The sequence below is a fragment of the Diospyros lotus genome, chromosome 14 (assembly GCF_014633365.1).
Source record: "Diospyros lotus cultivar Yz01 chromosome 14, ASM1463336v1, whole genome shotgun sequence".
Lineage (NCBI taxonomy): Eukaryota > Viridiplantae > Streptophyta > Magnoliopsida > Ericales > Ebenaceae > Diospyros > Diospyros lotus.
Window position 1 is genome coordinate 4925257 of NC_068351.1, and position 27275 is coordinate 4952531.

The window sequence follows — 27275 nt, forward strand, 5'->3', positions numbered from 1 at the left end:
TTTGTTCTTTCAAAGGTTTATTTTGGTGTGTTTTTTTTCACACACACGCTACACGCTGCGTCAAAGAATATTTCAGATTTAAACAAAAATAATCAAAATTATATTAGCTTACTAAAATATCAATAAAACTTTGAATTGTCACAGTATAAATACACCTTTTTCCAACTTTCTCAATTTCTCACATAACCCTAGCTGCCTTTTTCTCTTAGGCCTATGCATAGTTTGGTCCAAAACCTTAAACCAAACCAAGTAGTTGGGTTGGGTTCAATTTAACATGTTTTGAAACACGGTTTGGTTTAAAAATTTTGAGAAAAACAGTTAAGGCTATTTCAAAGTTGAAATTGAAACAAATTAGTCGTTTTAAGCATGTGCCTTTGTGTTTTACCATGAATTATAGGTATGGATTGATGTTCCCCAAATTGTAATGATATCCTGAATAATATCATCTTTGACTAGTGACTGCACTTACATTGTTTATACAAAGATGACTGATTGAAATTGAATACTAATTGTTTTATATGGATAACATAGCAGTTTGTGATTAATGAAAAATGCCACTCATCTGTGTTTAACATGGTCCCCCCACCCGAGCTCTCCAAAAAAGTCTTTTACTATCTTCACTTAGCCCCTCAAAAATAAATTTGTTTCAGTTTAAAATATTTTTTCCACAGATTACCCCCCACCCAAACAAAAAAAAAAATTATGAACAACCTCCGAAAGAATCTGTTTCAGCTAATATAATAATCAAGGTTAGATACTTTAAAACTTTAATGTTATTTATATTTATATTTCAAATCACAAATTATAAGTATATGCATCACTTGAATGAAAAATGCTTGGCATGTGTGTGTTGTGTAAAATCATAATTGTGAAATTGGTAGAATCAGAATTTAATATTGGAATGAAAGCATATATACCACCCCCCAAGTCTAGCTCCTGGATCCACCAATCATATAAAATTATAATTTTCTGTTGCATCAACACTATATATATTCTCATTCATGTGACTGAGCGTGTATGAATTCCTGCACCTTTTTGGCTTCTAAAAATCAACAAGAGCATGATTTCCATGCCAACGTATGCATGTTTTTATCCAAGGCCCAAGAAAACACCAAAAGAACAAAAAAAACAAAATACACATTTGGATGTGTCAAATGCACGTCAAATTGTGTCTTAGAAGTGAAGGAGATCATGCATCACTGTCCTTCAAAAACTAACTCTTCTATAAAAAAATTTACATTTTCATGGCAGCATCAGAAAATATGTCAAGCAATATCCTCAAGAATTTACCCCTACTTTGATCAATTCCCATCAAATACAGAACAAACCATTGTAGTTTGTTAAGAAAACAGTACAAGGGCACAAGATTAAAAGTTAGAACGTCAGAACTTAAATTTCAATATTTAGTACTCACTTGGGAAGTAGAGGACAGATTGTTTTGCGTGCTTTGTGGTCTAACAGATGATTGGAGAGGTCTCTGCTGATGATGTACAGCAATCCCACCAGGCCGGATTGGAGGACCTGAACCAAATGAACCCACACTGCCCATTCCTTGGATAGGTTGTCTAGGCTATAAATTCGCAGCAACACAACAAACAAACCACGCTTAAGAGAATCGTCATACTGAGCAAAATTTTCCCAAACGATGTACAGTGTTAAAGTAATATTGACTTCCTTGTCAGAAAATCATAATTTCAAACATGGCACTAAGGAAAAACAGGACTACAACCGTGTGAATAATTTAGGAAAACGAGTCCAAAAAACAATCATAGCACCTGTGATGAGCTAGGGTTAGTGACAGATTCCGACACAACCGGGTTGCGAGCCAACCCGCCAAATTGCTGCCCAAAAGCCGGTGGACCGAGAGATGAAAACGAGGTGGAGGCCGGCGTAGGGCTCGGGTGGTGCGCAGGGACTCCGATGGCCATCCCACCCCTCGGTCCCGACGGCGCCGGTACGGACGATGGACCAGAGGAAGAGAATGGCGGAACGGGCGGAGGCGAAGGCGAAGTCGAGGAGGAAGACGACTGAGGAGGAGGAGGCGGCATTGACTGGAGATGGGGGGAGAAGTGCTGGAAATGTGAGGGTGGCTGCTGCCATGGCCGGCTGAAAGGCGGCCTTGCTTGGGAGTTCTGCACGGAGAGTTGCAGTGGCTGTGGTTGGGAGATTGGGGGGCTAGGGTTAGGGTTCGGGGAAGAGGGGATTGATGAGGGAGAAGGAGAAGAAGAAGAAGAAGGAGTTGGTTGGGGAGATGGTGGTAGAGGCTGCTGCTGCAGTTCGGACGGCGCTGGAGCGGAGGGGGTGAGTGTTTGCGCCGGAGCTGGCGTTGGCTCCATGGCGCCAGACGATGCGGCACAATTTTTAGTGCAGTTGTGCTTATATACGGAGCCAGAATGGAAGATAGTTCCCAGAAATCTTTATTATTATATTAATAATCTAAATATCAATTAGAAAAAGGTTTTTATTACAGAAATATTTTTTTGATACTTTATATTTGTAACGATATTTTATATTATATATTATATTAATATAAATTTACAAGTTATTAATGTACAAAAGCATTCATTTGAATATTAAAATAAGATTTTCATTTTTATTTTGATTAATGAAAACTTAATTTGTAGGGACTTCCAGTATTTATGGAATAAATCACGTTAACCTTTTTGTTTCTCTATTTGATAACTAAGGGGACATTTGGTTAGATGGATTAGTTTTGAATTAAAATAAAAAATAAATAAAAATGAAAACAAAATTAAATTAAATAATCATTTTATTCCTTTTCTTATCAAACATAGTGATCTAATAGAATAATAAAACAATCCCTTAACAATAATATCTTTTTACATTATAAAAATAAAAAAAATCTTATAAAAATTATATTTAATTTTAAAAAATATATAATTATCAAATGTATTAAAAATTATTTTCGACCATATCTTTTAGGAATTACATGAAAAGTCGTGATAATTTATGATAGTAGAAAATAAATAGTTTATGAAAGAAAAAAGCGGTGTTGATAGTAGATGAGAGATGTCTCTTTTGAGTAATAATAGAAGACGAATTTGAAACTCAAAATTATAATTATGACACTTAAGGCTTAGTTTGGCTACATTTTTTTTTTTAACAGCGTTTAAGTTAGGTAGTGTTTAAGTTGTGTAATAGTGTTAAAATTTGATAGTGTTTAACCTGATAACATGTTTGGATAAATATGCTTTTAAGCTATTAATGTAAAATTATGTGTTTGGTTTGTAAAAACTGATAAGTTGTTATAATTTGATAAAAAAATTAAAATAGACATGATATTAAATAATATAAATATAATTTTTTTAAACAAAATTAAATTGATGTCTACCTAAAATACTTACCGTTAATAAATTATAAAAAAAATTAAATATAATTATTACATATGTTATATACAAACTAAATATATATAATATATATACACTCACTAGTTGCAGTATATATGTATATATAATATATAAATTTTTCTGTATTTCTAAATTAATTTCTAACTGTTAGATAAATTATTCATATAAATTTATGAATATATATATATACAATATATATGTATATATAATATATATACACTTACCAATTGCAATGGATTGGGGAGGAAGATGAGGCAGCGATAGAAGGTCGATGGCGCTGGGCGACTGCGAGCGACGAATTAGCTGGGCGACTGCGAGCGATAGTGGGCGACGGATCAATTGGGTGACGACGGCAGCGGCGGATCTGAGCAGAAGAGATGGAACTTGAAGAAGATGATAGGAAAAGAGAGTTTGAGGGTAAAATGATAATTTTCTCGGTCAATTTAGCAATTTTTTTTGGCCAAAGCTGGGGGTACCAGCTTCTCCAAAACGTTGTTATAACAACGTTTCAGCCATATAGTGTTTAAGCAATTATTCAAGCCAAACGTTTAATCGTTAGAAACTGCATAGCTTATACAATGCTTGTATAGCTTATAAGCGGTTAAATCGCTCAACCAAACAGCCTCTTAGTGACAATATCACATAAAACAAAAAAATTTTGCCCCCACAGACGTAACACGATTCGCACCCAGATAACAGATTACAATCAAAGATGTAGGTTCGAGGCATGATAGTCGCAGTGTGGGAGTTTTACCCTCCTGTGAGAGTGGCTCCTTATGGGCATTATATACTATATCTCCTGCCTAGAAGGCCGCCGTATACCATGATTTATCCTTCCCACGTGCGTGGTGCAGTATGCGAGGGAGCCTTTAAGGCCTTCACCTTTTGCAGCCAAAAAATATCACATAAAAATTGTTTGGACGTCGGAATCTATAAATTAGTTGATGATCACTTGGGAGTTTGTCACTATATGATTTATTCAAAGTTATTAACGTCATAATTTGAATTTTTTTTAAAATATTTCTCATAAAAGCCCTTCATCTACTCTTAAAATTACATATTGGTTTCAAAACATGCATTCACTTGACATTTTCTTTTTATTATCTTTTTTTTTAAATTCACTATAATTTTTTTCTCTTAAATGACACTCAAGGAGATTTATCTTGAGTGTCTGCTTAAACCTTTGAATTTGATTTAGTTTATCATGGCAAAATCTTTGTAAATGTGCGCATTTTCATAATTTAATTCACAACTCTTATTAATAGTTCCAAAATTTGATTTGTTCTAAAATATCAAAAAGGTTAAAAAAAAAAAAGACATTTCAGGTACCCCAATCTAAAATTTTAAAAATCAGCATTGACAATTTACTTATAGTTTGTTTTCAATTCAAATTCGTAATAGGGATAAACTTAGTTCACGGCTAAGTGTGTGATATTCTTAGCAAACCTAAGGGTGTGATATTCTCAGCCTTGTATCATCCGTGGAGTTAGGGGCACATGCATATTTTTCCAAGGACTTGGGATACTCTATCATCACTAATAAAAAATAAAACTCACGAAGACTTGTTGAAAATTTGACGATAATTATGTCTTAATGAATTTATGAGGGGTTGATTCGCAAAGAATGAACTATAATATCAGAAAAACACTTAACTATAAAAAGTGTCTCTTTAATAGTCATATTAATTTCTTGTCAAAATATTAGAGGAAGATGCGAGTATAAGAGATAATTTTAAAAGTATCGAATAAAAATTAAAAAAAAATTATTAAATAACATGTTAGATTTCATTATTAAAATGAATATCAAGATTGAACAACGAAAGAATAAAAATTGAAAACTAAAATATATTTCCTTAAGCATTCATTTGACATTCTTATGAATTTTTAATTATTATGACACGATAATTATTTCTCCCAAAACTCACTTTTACAAGAATAACTTTTAAAAATAACATTGCCACTTATATTAGGGGTGGCTAGTAGAGTGTGGTTTGTCACATGAGCTAAGGGTGTTAAAAGAGGATTAAAGAGTTTACATTTAATTTAACTACGATCAGATTTATCATTTTAGACTCAAAATCAACCAAATAATTGATCTATCTACAAGTATCTAATAAATCAAATTAGACCCCAATATTTTTCATGATAATGCAGAATTGAATAACATTTCTATAAGAGAAGCCGTGTGTATATAGTATATACTGTACGCATGCCAAGCTAAACAACAACTGATTTACCTCTAATTTCACTGACTTGATATTTGAATACAGATATGTTCAAAATTAAGGCGAGCTCAAATCCAGATGATATGTGATGACTATGCAATCAATTTGAAATTTCGAATTCGGAACGACAAGTAATAAGGGTTAATGGGTTTAAAGTTCGTCTTTGAGAGAACCCGACCACCCTTTCCCTCCGGCAATGCCTTGGTTGCAAGTTTTGACAGAGCTCAAGCTCTCGAACCAGACCTCATCAGCAACCATGGAGTTGGACTCATTGTTCCGATGCCACGACCAGTGAGCATGGGTTTGGTTCAAAATCCTCAACCGGCCATGCCCGAAGCTCGGTTCTCGATAAATTGAAATTGACGGGCTCGGCTTCTCAAACCTACATATAGTCAGGTCCAGATAGAATGCTTAAATTTATAATTGGCAGGTGATTTATATATATATATTAACAAGTACTTATATTATATGCCAACGAGTACTCACTTCAAAGCAAGCCCCTCTCTGTTCCCTCCATCGCCAACCGTCACATATACAGGACCACATGGGTCCTCTTTATTGTCATACACTCTAGTCTGCAAATGACGAAATGTAAGATTTACTGCAAACTAAACAGAGAGAAATCAGAAGAGGCAAAATTGGAATTTTCAAGTGTCCGAACATCCCAATTATAACATTAGAGCCTTACCCAAAAGAGTACTTAGTTGAGGGTAACTTACATATCCAAGGGACAAAGACAGACACTTACCCACGTAAGGTTGATTTTTAACAAACTAGTATCTTTTAATTCTTATACTTTTTATCAGGCCAGAAGAAGATGTCCACATGGCAGGGGTATAAGAACAAGTTATATCTTTCAAAAGCACATATTCGATCCCCTGATTGTGACTTATGGTTCCATGGGACAAAGTAATTAATTAATATACTAGGCCACAACCAAATCAATTGAAACATTTTTCAAGCAGAGACTTGCTCATTAATTGTCATAGACTAGCATAGATATCATCTATAAGACTGCTAATTCTCACTCAAAAGTAATTTTTAGTTAACAAACGACTTATAAATTTATGTCACGGCTGGTATGCCTAAAACCTCTCGATATAATATTAATGCCAAGTGACTTACGAAGCGTTCATATGCATGAACATGCCCTGCGAAAACCAAATCAGTTCGCGCCATATACAAGAGCGCCTCCATGGCCTTCCTCATGCTCTCTCCTTCACCTCTGTGGGCAGCGTTGGTGTTGTACCACGGAGCATGGAGCAACACGACCAGCCACGGTGTCTTCAATCTGTTGACTTTAGCCAAGTCGGCTTCGAGCCACTCGTACTGCTCTGAGCCAGCCTCGAAGTCGGTGTAAGATCCCAACATGATGACATGTGTGCCAGCGACATCAAACGAATAGTATAGGTTTGATTTTGACATACTCTCTCTGTGTGGCATCAGCCACCTTGCATTGTAGGCCTTGAAGCCATGGGGATGGACGATCGGCAACGTCTCTATTTCATGGTTGCCCTCCGTCACCATCCATGGCCGTCGACTGGCGTACGGCTCGACCAGGCGGCCGAACGAGTCCCAGATCGGCTGGTGCGTGTCGGCGTAAGATAGATCACCGGGCAATAAGAGCACATTGTAGTCGCTGGCATTAACGTGTTGTAGGGTAGATGCAGTCCACTCGGTTTGCCCTAAATCGCCTGTTTTCAACCAGGTTCAATATGTTGATTTACCGACGACATATTCCCTTAACTGGCGTTTCTAAAACGCTACTACTTTCATTGCTTACAAGCTTAGACGGGGGCATATATTTGCATTAACTTTGAAAGAAGAAGAAGAACACTGACCAACTACGGCGAACTCGATAGGAAAGGCGGAAGGAGGTGTCCGGAGGCTGAACTCCGGGCCGGACCCGCTGCACCGGTAGTAATAGGTGGTGCTGGGTTCCAAAGGTCCGATCTTGACGTGGTGGATCTTGCCGGAGGTGTAGAAGAAATAGTGGTACTTGGTATGTTCTCCGGTAGCCGACGATTCGTATTTCCCCAGCGTCTTGCCGTATTCTACAGTCGACGGCGCGTCGTCGTCGGATGTGACCCATGAGACTCTCATGTGGCCCTTCCCGGCTAGTGATACGTGAATCTAGAAGCCCAGTTCTTTTAAAAATCATAGTAATTTATAAATTTTGAACTTTGAATCAAAACGTTTCAGTACGAAAGAAATGATTACCGATGTTGATATGATTTCTGCAAGTCCAATCAGAAAACGGTTGTATTTTTCAAAATTGGACTATCTTTCTTAAGGAGTATTGTTCTCGGGTTTGCCCAATGCAGTCATGGGGGTTAATTTTGTCTTTCTCAAATTTAATTAAAAACAACACTAAAAACAAAAACAAGATGAAACCATTAGAGAAACCTGTTGAGGCTCTGATTCAGGCCGTTCGTGTTGGGTGAAAACGATGGACCGAGGTGGCTGACGACCGTACTCCGGCGTTGCCAGCGACTGCAAATGAAGTTGGAAGAAGACGAAGAGGAAGAAGACGATGGCAGGTGAGCACCATACCTCCATTAATTTCTTCGACTCCAGTAAAGCAAAAGTTTTCATAAATCTACGATTCTACGAACTGGGTTTGGTTTAAGACACACACAGCACAGGCGCTTGATTATATATAAAGTTCTAAAAGGTACGTACGGGGAAACGAGAAAATCAAAAGCAGGGAAAAGAATGGAATATGATGGCGTCAAGTAAGTGACTTCAGAATCAGGAATGCCATAACTTGCGGAACTGTTGCACACCCCTTTGCGTTAATCATTTTATCCAGCTAACTATAAGCCAAACAAGGAATTAATTAAGATTAAGATCCTTAATACGTGCACAGCTCACTTGAGCTTTTTCCTTATTTAACCCGAATCCTCAACGCAAGTAAGTTTTGCGTAAAATTAAATAATTCATCACCGTTTTATCAAAACACGCTTAAACCAGTCGTAATATAGATAGATAAGAGAGAGATACAAGGGATCAGTGAATCACATGCGAAGATGGTGACAGATTCCATCCACAGATCCGTAAACAAAAGAATAGAAAATTAGCATTAGCTGGGAGTTAGGGACTTTAAAACTCTCTCGACTGTCAACTTAATGATCAGAATATTCTCAAGCCAAATAAAAAAAAAAATTGAATATTCACGGAATGTGCCATTGCTGTCCAGGATCACCATCTTATCTATATAATTATTATGCATGCCTGTGATTGACTTTTCTTTGATCGAGGTGTTTTTAGTGGTCCTCAAGGCTGATATTATCCAGGACTTGCTCTAATTACATAAGGACAGTTAGCTTTGATTTCATGATGGGTCTTGTAAAGCTCAAATTTGTCATTAAATCTGAGATTAAATGACATAATAATAATAATAATACAATTCATAAAATATCTAGCTAAGTTTTAAAAAATTACACTCTTTTATAGGGTGTACTAAAAGGATTGATAAACAGTCATAATTGTAACATTTGATTGATTGACAGTTGACTTAATATACGATGAAACTTTGAAGTTGGTGAGTGTTTTGGATATGCTACTTAAAGTATCTCTAATGTCTAATATCAAATTTGATACCATTTTGACGTCAAAGCGTAATTTACACTAAATTTTTATTCACTCCAACATACTCAACACCAAATTAGTTCAAAAAACATCTTTAAAGAATATTCTATAATAAATTGTTTAATTAATATTAATTTATTTATTTAACTTAAAATATTATTATTAAAATAATTAGTCACATTTTATAAAAAAAAATTAATAATTACTCTCATAATTTTTTAAATTTTTTTTACAAATTATATCATTCTAATTAATTTTCTAACTAATTTTTAATTAATTATTTTCACCTAACTTTTATCAAACTAATTGTTTATCCACCTAATTATTTATCCATCTCATTTTTTCAACTAATATTTTAAATTGAACTAACTATTTTTTTCATAAATATTTTTTTTACTTAATATTTCAGCTAATTTTCTCACCTTCTTTTTTTTATTTTAAATTGTTTTTTTATTTTAATCGTGTATTTTTAATTTAAGTTAATAGAAATGTTATTATTTTTTATTATATTCTTAAATTTCTGCATTAAAAATATTATCTTTTTATCAAGTAATTGTTGAAATAAAAAATTTTCATACATAAACAATGTTAATTCATTTTATATTAATATGGTATTTATAATATTTATTAAATATTTTAAAATATATTCAATATTATACTCATTTTATAGATCTTAATATATAAAATATTTCCATTGGTATGTATTTTTTATAACAATTTAATTTATATTTATAATTATTAATTAAAATATACAAATATAATAAAAGATATAAAGGGAATAATTTGTTTTGAAGTTATAATAAAATGGGCAAATTTGAAAATAAAACCAAAAAATAAATTTGGTGTTGATGAATAGTATGACACCAAATTTGATGTTATATTGTTCACTTACACCAAATTAGTATATTCATTGGAGTGTATTTTGAGACTAGAAATTGGGCACCAATTTGGTGTTTCATTCTTAGAAAGTTAGATTTGGCTCGTTGGGGCATGAGCTTAGTTTAATTCCAAACCCAACCCTTCAAACTTATTTTTTATAAGATTAATGAGTCTTTAAATTAACTTTAAACTTTTGAGTTAAATCTCACCCAAATAAGGGACATTTTCCCATTTTTACCTTGAAACTACATGCCCATCATCAAATACCAGTTACTTGACATGGATATTTTAAAATTTTACCAAATTATAATTCATGTGTATAAATTTCAAAAATTATTTCATCTTTCCTTTTTCAGATGAAAGTTCAAAAATTTATGTAAATATATATTAATGATCAAAAAGTATCTTAGGGTTAACCTTTCAAATTACTCAAATCAAATAGGTTGAAATTATGTCAAAAATCGAACCAAATTAACTGAATATATAGATTCTTAAACCAAACAAACTGAAAAACTTAAAAATTTGAAAAAAAAAACAAACAAACAAAAAACAAAACAATAAAATACAAAAGTGATATCATTTTTGATCGATTGTTTTCAATTTTTTCAATATGAAAATCGAACCGAGTTGAAATAATTAAAATTATCAAATTTAGAAATCTAATCAAACCAACTTATAACTTGAACCAAAATGAATCGATAATTTTAGCTGATTCAGTTCAATTATTTTGATTTAACCGAAATATTGCTCACCTCTAAACATATCTATGAAATATAAATTTAATTGGATGGAATTATCTTGTAAAACTTTTGGATGTTAGGAGAAATAAGGGTGCGTTTGATGGGGTGAAAAATGAGGGTAGAATTCGAATTTCATCTAAATTTCAATAAATTCTATCAAACAATTTTTTAATTTCATGGAATTTAAATTTCATCTTAGTTCAAAAAGTAAAAATTTTCTTTGAAATCAAAGAATTAAAATTTCTAAGGATCATTTTTCATCTCGATCAAACACACCGTAAGAGTAACTTTTAAAACTTAATATACGCATCTCCTATTTATACTTAGACATGACCAGTAAGACATATTGTCTAACTTTTTTAATATTTTCAGTTTAATTCAAAAGTGTAATAAATGATCATAAAAATATATTATTTTAAATAAAATAGTGATTTTTTTTCTTACTTACAAATAAAATCTTGATTACTTGTTTCCAGTTTAGTTTAACAGTTCTGGGATTGGGATTCGCGCCGGCACTGCCCATCACACAAAGCCGACATATATATTAACGTTAAATTAAGTTAATTTAATTGAGTTAGATGTCTTTGTCAAATAATTATTATTAAATTATAATAACTAGTATAAATATTTTTAAACCATAGAAGGTGTCTCGGTCCAATCACCTAATTAAATCACAGGAAATTTAGGTGTATGTTTGTTTTGTTTTGTTTTATGTTTGTTTTGTTTTGTTTTGTTTTGTTTTTTTAAATAAAAATAGAAAGTAAACATTTTATGGCTGATAAATGCTGCGAATGGTCAATTTTAAGTAAACTACAAAGAAATGTGTACAATCGAATCGAAGGCTCTCTATTCATTAAGGTCAAATGGTCAATTTTAAGGTAATTGGGGCATTGCCATTAATGCGGGGGCGGATTAAGATAAATAAATATTATTAAATTTTTTTAGTAATACAAATTATTTTAGTAATTTTAAATATGATATAAAATTATTAATGATGATGATTTTTGGGACCAACCACCACGTGCCACCTCTGCGACTGGACCTCGGGAATGGAACCTCGGACTTGGGGATGTCGGACCTCGGGTGTAGGACCTGCAAGACAATGGAGGGCCGGGGCTTGGATCACCCCGGGGTGGACTCCGACACTCAAATAAGTAGAATAAAGCAAGTAGTAGTAAATGAGAGAGCTGTAGAGCTTGTATATACCTGGCGAGAGTCCTTGTCTTTTATAGGCGAAACCATTTTGGGGTACCCGAGATGAGCGGGCACGACCCCCAATAATCCCGGTCAAGTTGGAACGGGTCTTGCGATTCGGCCCGGATTTCCCGGGCTCCGCTCCGGAGTGTTGACTTGCCACGTGTCGGTCTCTCAGGTGATCCGCGTGGCAGGTGAGACTATCAGTGCGTAGGGGTATTCTAGTAATTTCAGTTGATGCCACATCAATTAATTAAAATTTTATATTCAAGTTTAGAAAGTAATTTTTTTAAAATTTATAATATAATTAAATTAGTTGAAGGTAAATAAGATTTTATTAATTTTAATTTTAAAAAACTTATTTCATCTAAAACTATAGTAAGATAAATGGTTAATAGTATTTTATAAAATATATATATATTTAAAAAATAATTTATTTTTTTTTATAAAATTTAGTATTGTAAATGCCACCTTTATATATAAAATTTAGTATTTTATAAAAATAATTTATTTTTTTATAAAATATTTATAAATTTATTTTTATTCTTTAGATCCCACCTTTATATATATAATTTAGACAAAATTTATATACAACACCCAACGCTACCGTAGCAATAACGTGGATCCCCTGCCTCGAAGGCGAACAGAGCCACGCGTCAACATCTGGAGAAACTGACTCTAAACCCACGAGGATTGTCAGCTCACCGGCTGCCGTTTTGGGTTTTGCATTGCTTTATTATAAATAGTAAACAAAAAACGAAAAAGCTGAGATAATTATGTGCAGTTACGACCTTAAGGAACGTACATGCCAAGGCAATCCAATCCAATCCAATCCAGACAAAACCATAAGCTGGCTGGATCCATTTCACGCTTTAAATAAGCTGATGATCTTAATTGTATCATTCATAATATTCGCTTTCACGTACGGTTGGTTACTAGCATATTCCCTCCTCCTCCTCTTCTTCTTCTTCTCCTCCTCCTCCTCCTCCTCTTGTTTCACTTAATTCCCCAAATGGAAATGGCCGCCGGCTCGCAGTTCGTCATCTGCGCGTTTGCCGGAATATTGTTGCTCCTCTGCTGCGGCGGTGGCGTTCTTTCGTATGACCGGCCGCCGCCTCGCCAAACCCGGTTCGTCCCATCGCCGGAAAACCTCGGCTCTGCTTCTCCCCAACAGGTACTCCGTTTTCTCCTCTCCATCACGTACATACATATAACACCGAAGCATCACCAGAGGAATCGCTTAAAAATGGGTAAGTGAACATCTAGAGTGTAGGGGGCACGGCCTTGGAAATCGAAAATGGACATGTTTACAGTTAAAAATAATTAAATTAATAGAAATAAGATGCATTGTTGTTTGTTACTAAGCTTCATTATCATTATTCTTATAGAATAGTTGGTATTCAGAGCGTGCCAGTCACCTTCCTTGTAGTGGGTATGGGGAAAATTTAGGTTAGATGGTAGATGTATTGAATAAGCTTTTGTAAGTGTTGGGCTACCAAACCCAAACGCCTTAGGGAGATGAATCAGAACTTGTTGACTATTGCTTTGTTTTCGGAGCTACTTTCAGATTTCTTGCAAATAAATCATTGGTTGAAATATGTTTGTCAATTTTTTTATTTTAACTAATTAAACATTTCAAGTAATCAGTTGTCTAATAATATTTATTTATTCATCTTAATTAAGTTAGTATTTCAATAACATTTGAGTAAAAAATAAAAATTATTTATGTGCTATGTTTTATACAAAAATAAAAACAAAACAAAGCAGCATTGACTACAAGGGATCTTGTAATTATATATATATAGACTCTGGAGGGCTCTATATTTATTCTATAACAATACTTGTATTAAGGAGTCCAATTAAATAATTTTCAATTTGTTTATCTATAAATAAACATGTAATATTTTTTTAAATGTCTAATACTTTCAATTTAAATGTTTTTTGCATTAATGAGCTAACTGGTGGAACTGAGCGTTAGTTGGATGGCCATTATAAGCATATTTATATCACTAAATTTTTGTTTTTTTTCTTCTATAAAATCTTAAAATTTTTGTAGTTCCAAATATGTTTATGAACTAAGGTCAAAAACTTATTTAAGTATTTAAAATTTTGTATTTTTTTCTTGTAAAATCTTAAACTTTTTGTGGTCTTAAATATGCGCTTAAGTTACGTAAAATCACTCATTTAAATACTTGACTAACAAATGATACACACACATGCTGACGTGATAGTTTTTGAGTGTCTCTTTAGCTGTCTCGCATACTGATGTAGCAGTTTTTTGACGTCTGCTCAACTCTCTCTCTCACCAACGATATTTTCTCTCTTCATTGTCTCATCTGATTGTGTTTCTTTAGTTATGTTTGTTACAATAAAATGTTATCCATAGATTAGCGTCATCTTCGCTACTCACTGGCCTCATATTCAATCCCCCAAACTATGGGTTGATCATTGAATTGGGTATACGAGTGACTTGTTTAACCCAATTAGCTTAGGTAGCTCAATCAAAAGAGATGTTGGAGATGACAAGGAGAGAAAAGAGGTATTATGAGACAGAAAAAGAGTTTAAAAGGCGTCACAAAACTATTATGTCAATGTGCTTGCGTATCAGTTGTTTGTTAGGTATTTAAATGAATTATTTTGCACAGTTTAAATATATATTTGGAATCATGAAAAGTTTAGGAGTATAAATATGTTTTTGATGTAAGTTCAAAAATATATATGAAATTATGAAAAAAATTAAATTTAAAAAAAAAAATGCTTAGGAACATAAACTAACGTTTAGCCTAGTTGAATTTAACACTTGTACGCATGTTTTGATGACTGTTTAAAATTTTCCTTGATTTAAATATTTTAGTAAAATGTATTTAAACAAAAATCTGTATAAACATAACAAAAAATAATATATTATTACTGATAACCATTTATTTATTAACTCTCCGAATTATTTTATTTATACTAATATAAATAAATAAATAAACAAGTATTATATTATATTATATTATATTATATCATTTATTTAATATTAATAAAATAATTATATCATAGTGTTAATAAAATTACATATCTCCGGATAAAATAATATATTAATGCTTATATAATAATACACAATTAATAATAAATAAATATTATTTATTTATTTATATAGTATTAATAAAATAATTGTATCATTTTACCAAATTATGAGAATTAATTTATATCAGTATACATTTCTCCGAATTATTTATTTATTTATTAATATATTAATACACAATTAATAATTTGGAGAAATGTTACCTAATTTCACAAAAACAGTCAAAATTACATATCTAAATAACATTTATGTTTTCCTTATATTATTTTTGCTCTGGTTGAAGGTGCACATATCTCTGGTGGGCAGCGACCGGATGAGAATTTCGTGGATTACCGACGAAGAGACGCCGTCGACGGTGAGATACGGCTCTTCTCCCGGCGTCTATGATTCTTCAGCAAACGGGACGTCGTCGTCTTACCGTTATCTGATGTATCAGTCTGGTGAAATACACGATGTGGTGATCGGTCCATTGAAGCCAAACACAGTGTATCACTATCGCTGTGGCTCCGACTCCGACCCCGAGCTCTGCTTCAAGACGCCGCCGGCTCAATTTCCGATCAATCTAGCTATCGTCGGTATGTATACCAAGCTACAATCACGGTAGATTTTCGATTTTGGCTAATAGCCAGCGCAAATTGGGCGTGATTTTCCAGGCGATCTAGGGCAGACAGACTGGACGAGCTCAACTCTCCAACACATTTCAGAATCAAACTACGACGTGCTACTCCTTCCCGGCGACTTGTCCTACGCCGACATGGTCCAGCCGCTGTGGGACTCCTTCGGCCGGCTGGTCGCCCCACTGGCGAGCCGCCGCCCCTTGATGGTGACTCAGGGCAACCACGAGATCGAGAAGATCCCGCTCCTCCATTCCCAAGCCTTCACAGCCTATAACTCGCGGTGGCGGATGCCGTTTGAGAATAGCGGCTCCGAATCCAACCTCTACTATTCCTTCGACGTGTCCGGCGTTCACGTTGTGATGCTGGGATCGTACACTGATTTCAGTGCCGGGTCGGAGCAGTACCGGTGGCTGCAGGCGGAATTGGGGAAGGTGGACCGGAGGAAGACGCCGTGGCTGGTGGCGCTGGTTCATGCGCCGTGGTATAATTCGAATACGGCTCATCAGGGCGAGAGGGAATCTGATGAGATGAAGGCCGCCATGGAAAAGTTGATCTATGGAGCTCGGGTGGATGTCGTCTTCGCCGGGCATGTTCATGCCTACGAGCGCTTCGTAAGCATTCTCCCCTCCCCTGTTTTATGATCTCATCATCGTGGATATAATATTAATTAATATTAATATACCCATCTCATTGTTATTTATTTATTTTAATTTTACAAATATATATATATATTTATATATTGTGCTTCCAATTTGGACAGGCTCGTGTTTACAAAGGCGAATCCAACATTTGCGGCCCAGTGTACATAAACATAGGGGACGGTGGTAACCGCGAAGGCCTGGCCAACAAGTAGGTTTTGTTTTTTTCTTTCTTTTCCACGAACCTCTCTCTCATTTCATTTGGATTGAAGCAAGTTCTATCACGACCAATATTATATCAGGAATGATATGTTGTTCATGTTGCCTAACATCACGGCGCAAGCTAAGCTAGAAGGGGAGAGGCGTGGGTGTAGGGGTCTCTCCCCCCCTCCATGAGACCCAAGCTCCTTTTCTCTCAATTTATTTATGTTAGGCAAATTTTATCTTAGTGAATAATATAAATGTTACGAGTAATGTAAAAGTTTCGTGTATTATATTATCCTTTTACATTACTAAATTTTCACTAATTATGTTTAATTAACCTGATCACAACAGGTACATTGATCCGCAACCCAGAATATCAGTGGTGAGGGAAGCCAGTTTTGGGCACGGCCAGCTTCAAGTAGTGAACGCAAGCCACGCACTATGGACTTGGCACAGGAACCACGACGACGAACCAGTTGCAGCTGATTCCGCATGGCTAATCAACCTCACATCTCTTCCTTCTTGTAATTAAACTTACAATTTAATTTCATGCATATATATCACGATATTATTGTTGATCTCTAGTAATAATAATAATAATGTTATTATATTCAATACGGTCAAAATTAGGCTAAGAACAGAATTTCAACCATGAATGATGACACAGCCAACTAAGCTCACGTGTAGGTTTCGAGCCATGCACTTTTAAGTAGAACAGTGTAATTCCATCATTAGCCTCGCACGAATCGGTAATTATGTGAAATCATCCGAAATAGGCTTCCAAAAGCAGAGCTCGAGTGACTTCCAACTTGCAATCTCCAAAACATCATGCATGGGCTAGCCAGCAAGAAGTACTTCCACAGGCCGCTGCAAATGCAATCATCTCTCCCGCACACGTACGTACGTATTAATGATCTCCGTGGACTCCAATTAATAACATTTATTTATTTATGATAAACTACGGATGTGAAATTGACAAGAGATAACATGAAAACAAAGATAGAAAAAAGAGGGGGTTTGAAGGAATGAGTGTGTGAATGGGGCATGCAAATTAAGATGTTTTGATCACTGCAATGTAACCCCTTAAAAATTTGATCAAAGGAAACTTTGACGTTTTTATCAGGAGGAGCGTGAAGCTGACTCGTCACGGCTGCTGCAAAAAGCAATGGGCCTATTAAAGAGGGGGGTGGCAATGGCGTATGATTATTATTATTAGGGTCCAGCCATCATTGGCTATTTCAGACCCTCTTTATTATTTACCCACAAAATTTCACCCTTGTTTGTACTTAAGGGCAGATGAGCAGATCTGAGAGATCCCTTCAAACGGACCATACCTGAAAAATCAACTGCAAAACAGGACTACTCAACAATGTCATTTAATAATCTGCAATTAGTTGAGACCCATAATGTATAGACGAGTAATGTACAAATAAAAATGTTTTTAAGCAAAATATTATTAATATTGATTTGTTGAATATATATATATATATATAATATAAAAAATAAAAGAAACAGAGAGGGGAGACAGGAAAGAAGGAAATGGGATTATGGGAATAGCGTTGAGGTGATCATGGGCCGGGCATCATTGCGTATCTTAGAGGTGGCCGAGCCCACCATCATTTGAAGCTCTGACCGAAATGTCCGAAATGCCCTTCTTCACTGCCACTCCCATATCATCATCATCACCCCCCTTGAATTGAACCAGCAGAGCCCGAAGATTATTGGAATGGAAGTTAGTTGAGAGAAGAAGTCGAAGAAGAATCGCAAAACCCTTTCTTTCTTTCTTTCTTTGTTATCCTGTGATCTTCATCTTCATCATCATCACCATCCGCCATCATTCTTCCAAGAACACCATTGAATTAAATTGGCCGCCTCCTTTCCTTACACTCGCATGATTATATTTTGACAGTCTCAGTAGAAAATACAGCTCTCTCTCTCTCTCTCTCTCTCTTACTTTTCTTCACTATATAATGACCACACCCAATTCGCTTTGTCTATCACTTCTCTATCTTTGTTCTTTTCTCCAAGTTCTGAGAGCCAAAACAAAGCAGCACAATCTTCTAAGGCCAAGGCAGCCTCTCCACAGTTTAACCAACCTTCCCAAAGGTGATCTTTTTTCGAAAAGCTAAAGAGAAGAGCCCACCGCTCTCTCTCCGATCTTCTCTTTTTGTTTTCTTCTACAATTTCAAGTTTTCGCATGCATATATACATGCTTATTCTTTTTTTCTTCTCCTTCGACTGCAATGTTTTGTATAATTGGTATATAGAAATGTGGGATCTTGAATGCTGCTTTTGTTCTTGGATTCTCCAACAATATTGGCTTCCACTTAATAGCTTTTTGAATGGTCTCCTTCTCCTCCTGTTTTGTCCTGATTTCCAGACTGTTTCTGGCCTTACTTTCGGCTCATTGCCTCGCTCAAAAAGAGAAAATTCTTCTCGTTTATACACAAGCCAAGAATATATATATATATATGTATATAACCATTGCTTGTTCATTTCTCTGTGTGTGTGAATGCATTGAATTGCATTTACTGTTTCTTGATTCCTGACTTCATTGTAGGGTCAGCAAAAAGAAACAATTTAAAACTAGTTCAGATTTGATTGTAAGCATGATCTTTTCCTTTCCCCCCTTCCCTATTTATCAAATTCCTCACGTCTGTCTCATGCTCCCAGCCTAGAGATTTTAGGGTAAAAATATTGTGAGTCCTTCGCTTCCCCTCCTTCAGCTTAATTAGTCACTCTGTTTTCACCACAATTCTGAAGATTTAATCACTGTTTTGGATTGTTTCCGTTCGAGTATTGATTAGTATTCTGAACTGTTTGGCATTAGTTCATGGTGTTTTCTGATACCCATTTTGCTGTTCTGAATGGTTAATTAATTTGGTTTGAGGTTTCAGGGCAATGGAGAGGCTGAACTCTGAGCTGTACCTGCAGAACTGTTACATAATGCAAGAGAATGCGAGGCTGAGAAAGAAAGCACAGCTGCTCAACCAAGAAAACCAGGCTCTGCTCTCTGAGCTCAAGCAGAAACTCTCCAACTCCGAGAAGTCAAACAACTGCAAGAATAATGGCGGGCCAAACTCCATTCCTGACCTCAACCTCTCCTCCACCTCCACCACCCAAAACCCTAATCACTAATGTCATATTGATCACACACACACACACACACATATCCCACCTCAAGTGTTATCCTCAATCTGCTAGCTAGCAACGGATATGCGTGTGTAATGTATTTTTAGTTTGAACATCCTGCTCTTGTGGGGTTAAGGTTAACGTGATGTATAAGTTTTGGACTAGAAAATGTGTTTCTAGTGTATCAGCAAGAAGAAATTAAGGAATTAATATAATTTCAAGCTTGTCTCTTATAACATATTGTGTCTTGAATGTGCTTGGGAATGCGGGACGCAATGTTGGTATTTTTGGGTTTGGCATCAAATATAATATGGTACTCTGAGTCATGCTACTTGTAACGAAGGTGGGTTCTGAAAACACTTAGACAATAAAAATATCCATTTTGGTCCTACAATAAATGACCCAATGCCATCTCTCTCTTTGTCTCTTTCTCGTTTTCCCTCTCACACTGTCATCCACAGAGGTGAGGTAGTAAGGCGGTTGAGACAACGCGATGAGGTGGCAGAGGCGACGAGGCGAGACAACAGAGGTTGCAACGGTTGAGGTGAGGCGGTGGCAGTGACGAGAGCAGGTGAGGCGAAGAATGACGGTGGGTGGTCAATTGTAGCGGCGAGGGAAAGGGAGAGAGAAGGAGAAGGGGATGAACAAAATATATCACGAAATATCACGATATTTTGTCAAAATATTATGATATTTCGCGATATATCATCTATGTAAAATATTTTGTAAGAATGTTTATGTATAAATAGCATTTTCTTATGGTAATTGAGTATCTCCAATCACATTCTCTATTATATTATAAATAATTCAGTATCTATTCTGAATTTAGATATACTCTAACCACTTTCTCTATTCTTCTCTTTATTTCTCTTCTTATTTTATTTATTTATAAATAAATTTTAATTTTATTTATTTTACCTTACTTATAATTTGTATTACTATAAAAATTTATTATTTATTTAATAATTTAATAATAATCAAATACACACATACACATTACATTAAAATGATGAGAGGTACACATAATCAATAATTAAATATACAAAATAATAAAATACATGCATACATAAAATATATAATCAAATATTTGCCTACAAAAAAAATATATAATTAAATATACATATAAAAAATAATAATTAAATATATAAAATATAATTCACTCGTACATTCAATATATACAAAATCAAAATATACATCACAAATGCAGTTGTTTGATAAATGGAGAGGAAATTGTTGGAGGAGGGAGTTGTTGTCGTCGCGACACTGCTTGCTAGATCTGGTGTCTGTAAGTCGGAGAAGTTCAAAAAAGACGACATTCTGTTAGTTGTTGACACCAGATTCGACCGTCATTCTTCTCGTGGTCTCGCTGCTAGTTGCCACTGTCGTTGTCGCTCCTCGCTGTCATTGTTGCTGTTCGTCGCCAACGATGTCTTAAAATTTCAGATCTGATACAAAAAATCATTAGGATAAAATACAATAAGGAATCAATTTTAACTCTTCGTCATCCGAGCCATTTCAATCTCAGTTAAATTTTAAAAAGTGACAATACATATGCAGAGGTGCGTTGGAGCTGAATTTCAATAATTTTATTTTCTCAAATTTTGAGGAATGTAGGGATAGTGTTGGAGATGGCCACGTATTTGTTTCTTGTTAATTTTTGTTATATAAATAATAAAATTTAGAGAGGAAAAAGACTCGACTTTTAAATGAGATTGAGATCATTCACGGAAGGAGCAAAGATTCAGACAAGGGTTGAAAGTCAAAGGTGGAATTGAAATTTATGATGTTTGATTTGAGGCGAGGAGACCCATAACATCAAATCAAGGCATGGACGGGGCATGGCCTCATCCAACAGAACAATCGATTCTTCTTCCAAGTCCAAGTAATTAATGAAGAAAATCATTCCTAAGCTGTGAGAGCTACCAAACCCAAATCATATCCTCTCTGTTGTAAAGTCAAAATGGAGGATATGGGCATGATTGAAAGAAGAAGAAGAGGGGTTGGGTATATATTATTATAGTTTTTATTTATTTTCAAAACTTTCTTAGTTTTATAACACTTTTTATATATTTTATAATTAGTAAAATAACAAAAATACTTTATGATATTCCCAGCAAATGAGGAAAAATTCACAGAGAAACTTGAGTGTGCAAGTATCCTTACGATCTTAGACCTCAAAATGAGTCAAGACTTCAAAATAAATCAAGACCTCAAAAATGTGACGAGACACGAAAAAATAAGGTCACCCACATAATCATTTGACCGAGTGGGTAGGGGCTCTTCTCCCCCGCAAGTACTTGACTCACTCGGTCATATGATTGAATAAATAGAGGATCTCATCCCCTCATTTCTCTTTTCTACGCTCCAAAGCATGCAGAAATTAGGTTACTTCGTCAAATAACCGAGTGAGTGTCGTTCACTCACATCTCATCCATTGGATATACTAGTACGGTCGCGAAACTCTCAGAATGGGCTGCAAGACTCTCGGAATGGCCACCATGTGTCCCTCCCTCTGTGGTGACATGATGCGAACTCCCCTCCCACCCACTATATTTGATGATATCTTCAACTATGTGCACTTGCCATCTCATTGTTAAAAGCATCTAATTATTGAAGAAAAATCTTATTGATACGTCTTTGTGTATATTTTGTACTACATAAAGATGTATCAATGATAAAAATATTTCTCATGAAACACGTGAGGCGCATGGAGACGAGGGATATTTTAGTTATAATACTCTTTTGTGTAGCTCAAGAAGTACAAAAATAATGTACATCTAACATGATTCATTATTAAATATCTAAATTTGGGAAAAAATAGTTCTATGCGTATTTAATCTTTAGCTAGTTATTAGTTGTAACCGGTAATAAATAGATCCCAGTTGTGAATTCTTTAGTTGCCTTAGAGATATAAAATTTTAGCAATAACCACCAAATAATGTTGCTGAAATGGGTCCCACCAACACAAAAATCAATTGAGATATCAATAAAAAAAAATGATATTTTACACTATACAATAAAATAGAGAAATGATATTTTTTTTCATAAAGTAAAAAATAAAGATATAAATAAAAAAATATAAAGACTCTTTTTAATATAAAAATTATGTAAAAATTAATAATTCAATCATACGTAAACATAAACATAAACATAAACATAAATATAAAAATAAATTTTATCATTTATTTAAACAAATATAAATATAAGTTGTTTATGTCTTTAATGTGATCGCCAGAACAACAGTGGAAAAATTGCTTTTACCTCTAATGCGATTGCGGAATAAAAACGTGTTTCTAAATTGGAAATACATTTTTAATAATTTTTAATTACAAAATGATCTCAAAATATTTTTAAATTTGCAAAAAAAAAAAAAAAATTGTTGTGTTTCTTGGCTTTCGGTCTCAGCATATTGGCAAATAAAAATTATAAAGTATTTATACACTTATAATTTGCAAAATGTCACGTACAAGATTACAAATAATTCACCAAAACAATTAATGTATATGGAAAATATACCTCAATATTTATTAATTATAATTTTTTTAAGAATACATATATTATAAAAAAGCCACCGAACTTTCATGGTTATTATAATTTTACAATAAATTTTTAATTTTAGCAATAACTAATTAACTTAAGGGTGCGTTTGATTACCAGGGTGGAATTTGAGTGGAAATAAAATGAATTCCTAAAAATTGGAAATTTAAACTGTTTGATTGGTATAATTTTTTACTTGGAAAATGATGTTATTTTCCATCTTTTACGTGTTTGATTGGTAATATTTTCTATAGAATTTGATTATTTTCGTGGTATTTCGTGTTTGATAGGCATTATTTTTCATGAAAAATGACACATTTTTCATGGAATTCAATGATGAAAATGTATTAAAAAATATTAAATCTTGTACAAAAAAAATAAAATAATAATATATTTTAAATTAATTAAATTATTTTCTCAAAAAAATGAAACTACAAAATTAATTTTTTTGTTTTCTAAAGAAAGAATTTATATATAATTTTTGGACATATTCACTTTTTATATATTTATATTTATTAATTATTAAATTTTTGACATATTCACTCTTTATACATATATTTATATTTATTAAGTACCCCGCCCTTCTCCCTCATCCCAGCTGCCTGCGCACTTGCACTTTTTAAATTGCCAGAAAAATTCCATCTCCTCCTCCAAGAATTTGATTTTCATAATTTGAAGAAAAATGCCCTCACGTAACCATTGCAAGGAAAATCATTTTCCTGGAAAAGAATGGTTATCAAACAATGCATAAGTTGAAAATTGAGTGAAAATTTTACCTTTTTCATGAAAAAAATTGGCTATCAAACGCACCCTAACTTATCAATGATCATTTATGATCATGGAATATTGCAAAAAAGTATCACTCTTTACCATCAAATGATAATTTAGTGGATAAGTAAAACATAAGGAAATATCAAGGGTAAATCACACCAAAGATCACTAAACTTTAATGTGTTTTTCATTTTGATTATTAAACTTTAATTATTTTCAATATGATCATAGAAGTTTAAAAAGTTTTGCAATTTTGTAACATATAAAATTTTTCAACCAAAATGGGTGACGTGGCGCTAATGTGGCAAACAATAAAAATATTGTGTAATAATATTTTAATATAATATTATTATATATTGACATGTGTTACATTTGATTGATTGTCATTGTATAATAATTTTTATTATTTGTCACATTATCCGAAAAATCTTATATGTGACCATATTGCAAAACTTTTTAAACTTCTGTGATCATATTACAAAGAATTAAAAACACCAAAATTTAGTGATTTTTGGTGTGATTTATGCGAAAGATCAACGTCAATTGTAATAGAAATTGAGAAATGTTGTGGCCATTAAAATTCACATTATAGTTTACATTATTTTTTGATCGGTCTAATTCATCTGCTAAGTTATTATTTTTTTTGATAAAAGCTAGCCTAATGGTGTTTTATAATTGTATCAAACTAATAACTTCGTCACTAAATTGTTAAAAGTAAAAGTTTGTGTTAAAATTGTAATAAATTTAAAATTTTAATTTTTGTACCCTAAACTATATAACTAATAATAATAAAACCCTAATATATAACCCCTTGTGGTCAGCAGAAAGTGATGGACTATTTGAATTTTCATGTTCAAATTCACTTCTCGCGCAATTATTGTGAATCAGATTTAGATTTATCTCTCATGTCAAAAATTGTAAAACCGAGCAACGAGAGCCTCGCAAGGGAAGACATCTCAATAGAACCCTAATATATAATACCTTAATATAGAAATGTCACTCCTAGGTGTCTAAATAACATTTAAAAGAATGAAAAATAATAATTTTAGAGAGAAAAGGTTATAAATTGAAATGTGATGCATTTACATAAGATGCGGCTATGACGTGTTTATTCCCCCCCTCTCTCTAAACTGGACTTGTGAGTACGGCCCAACTTGACCCTCAATGGCGTTATGGGGCGAGGTTAGGCCTTTTGGGCTAGGCGTCGGCCCATTGGGCTACAGCGCCCACCTTCCAAAGCTAAGCCCTGGAAACACCTATAAAGTCAATAAAAGGATCTATCTAAAATGGAAGTGGTTTTATTATTAGAGCTAAAAACAAGTCAAGCCTACATAAAAGTTCAATCTTGTTGGTTAAAGAATTTTTTCGAGGCTGAGCTCAAGCCCGAGCTTAACTTGAGTTCAAAAATGAAACTCGAGTTTATTTACTTCAAACTTTGTCTAGTTTGAGCTGAGTTTATTTATATTAAATGAGTTTTAAGCAAGTTTCATACAAAGTTTTTCATAAAGTTCGTCAACTTGATTTTAGGTTAGTTTATATTGAACTTATAAAATTACTATTTTTATTATATTTTTTTAATTTTAAATAATATAATAATATAGCAACAAAAATTCTTAATTATAAAAAATATAGATTATTTTAAAATATACTCTAAATAAACATATAAGAAAATCTATATATAAATGACCTCTTAAGTGAACTTACAAATGAGTCGAGTACTTTAAAGCTCAAGTTTGCTCATTTTCTAAATGAATTTAAAAATCAAGTTCAAGTTTTCTTATTAAATTAAATAATCGAGCTTGAATGAATCTTAATTAGGTTAAGTTTCGAACCATTTGCAAGTGATTCTGATCTTTCATACAACCATATATATTACAAACAAACTCAGTATTTTAAACACCATTCATGTGTTCAATATTATTAGTTCATTTTTTTTTTCACTCTTTCTTTTCTTATCTCATACATATTTTTGTTGAAATTGTCTTAAATTTTGATGAAATTTACTCAATTTGTGATAGAGATATTAGGATACCTAAAATCAATCCAAAGTTTAGTGAGCTTAAGATTTTTCTATCTTATATTACCTTTATAAATAGCTCTTTAATCTTTATAATTGATTATTTGAATTGTACTTTAGAAAGTATGGGAGAGGTATTAGTCTGATTACCTAACAAATTATTATTTATCATATATGAATATATGATTTCCTATTATATTTTGCCTCACCTGATAGTTTTTTTATACATTTGAATATTAAAGAGAAAATGTTATATATATATATATAGACTCTTACGTATGCCACCGATTTTAAGTTAGAATTATAATGTTATTGGGTCATATTTCATAGTTCGAAATGATAATTTAATCATATAAAATATTTAAAATGTTCTTATGTTTAATTTTAGCAGTCTATGCAATAATATTTTAAATATTTCATGCAATTAAAATAATCATTTTAAATTATAAAAAGTAAGACTAAAATAGCACTATCATTAATTCCACACCAACAATTAATTATATTCTAAATCAAATAATCAAACCTCACGGAATAGCAACAGTTCCTGAAAGAAGAAACCAAACCGAAACATATTAAGCAACAAGAAGTTCAGCAAATTCACTTTATGTAGATCATATATATATATATATATATATAATTGGTTGCAGCAAAGATTACTTTCTTACATGTTCTACAAGTCTAAAATATACCGATAAATATATATTTATCCAAAGTGGTAAGGGAGAAACAGTAAGTGTTGAAGAAGAAGAAGAAGAAGAAGAAGAAGAAGAAGAATGACAGAAGGGTACGAAGATGGATCATTCTGTAATTGGAAAGTCTACAGGTAGCTCGCAGCCCCCCACCCACATTAATCAATGAATTCACCCCCACGCCCTACTATGTATTATTATTATATGTACGTATGTATGTATATATGATCATCTCCCTAAACCAAAACTCTTGAACATACATACAGTATACGTACATGAAGCTCCAACTTTGTTATATAAATTAATCTTAATCACTATTAGATCATGTATAAGGGAGTTGGGATCTTAATTACTGGTGTCGGGTTGGGAGTGTGATTTAAGTACCAATGAGTACTCAACCAACAAATAATTAAATGGGATCATCAGGTGGAGAGTTCAATCAGTTGGATTGAACATGTGACATTTGAATCAAATAAAAAAGGCGTAGAAAAAGGGGGGGGGGGGGGGGGGAGTGAGCAATAATTGAGGTGAGAGTGAGACTAGGTGCTAGGAGATTCCCTCTAAATATATAGCAACTCATCCGCAACAGGCTTTGTAGTTTATG

At 33.5% G+C, this 27275-nt stretch overlaps 3 protein-coding genes across 7 annotated transcripts in view; 1 reads left to right on the plus strand and 2 right to left on the minus strand.

The window, feature by feature from the left end:
- LOC127791200 (transcription initiation factor TFIID subunit 12) overlaps window positions 1–2372 on the minus strand; it is a 52018-nt gene extending 49646 nt beyond the window's left edge. For 3 of the 4 annotated variants that reach the window (XM_052321044.1, XM_052321045.1, XM_052321046.1), the window contains exons 1-2: window positions 1776–2372; window positions 1415–1570 (exon numbers count right to left, since the gene is read on the minus strand). In XM_052321044.1, coding sequence (XP_052177004.1) covers window positions 1415–1570; window positions 1776–2336 — 717 coding nt within the window. In that variant the 5' untranslated portion in view covers window positions 2337–2372. The remainder of the gene's footprint in view (window positions 1–1414; window positions 1571–1775) is intronic. The other variant, XM_052321043.1, reaches the window with a different exon arrangement.
- Window positions 1–17115, plus strand: part of LOC127791202 (probable purple acid phosphatase 20) — a 31854-nt gene extending 14739 nt beyond the window's left edge. The window contains exons 1-5 of one of the 2 annotated variants that reach the window (XM_052321050.1): window positions 12790–13170; window positions 15350–15641; window positions 15720–16294; window positions 16444–16532; window positions 16877–17115. In XM_052321050.1, coding sequence (XP_052177010.1) covers window positions 13009–13170; window positions 15350–15641; window positions 15720–16294; window positions 16444–16532; window positions 16877–17057 — 1299 coding nt within the window. In that variant the 5' untranslated portion in view covers window positions 12790–13008 and the 3' untranslated portion in view covers window positions 17058–17115. Of the gene's footprint in view, window positions 1–12789; window positions 13171–15349; window positions 15642–15719; window positions 16295–16443; window positions 16533–16876 lie in introns of those variants that run through there. The other variant, XM_052321051.1, reaches the window with a different exon arrangement.
- Window positions 5576–8336, minus strand: LOC127791201 (purple acid phosphatase 22-like). The gene is made up of 5 exons (XM_052321049.1): window positions 7999–8336; window positions 7434–7725; window positions 6718–7286; window positions 6079–6167; window positions 5576–5974 (listed from the first exon to the last, which is right to left on the minus strand). The coding sequence occupies exons 1-5, from the start codon at window positions 8185–8187 to the stop codon at window positions 5743–5745; spliced, it is 1371 nt and encodes a 456-aa protein (XP_052177009.1). The 5' UTR covers window positions 8188–8336; the 3' UTR covers window positions 5576–5742.
- Window positions 17116–27275: the final 10160 nt, after the last annotated feature.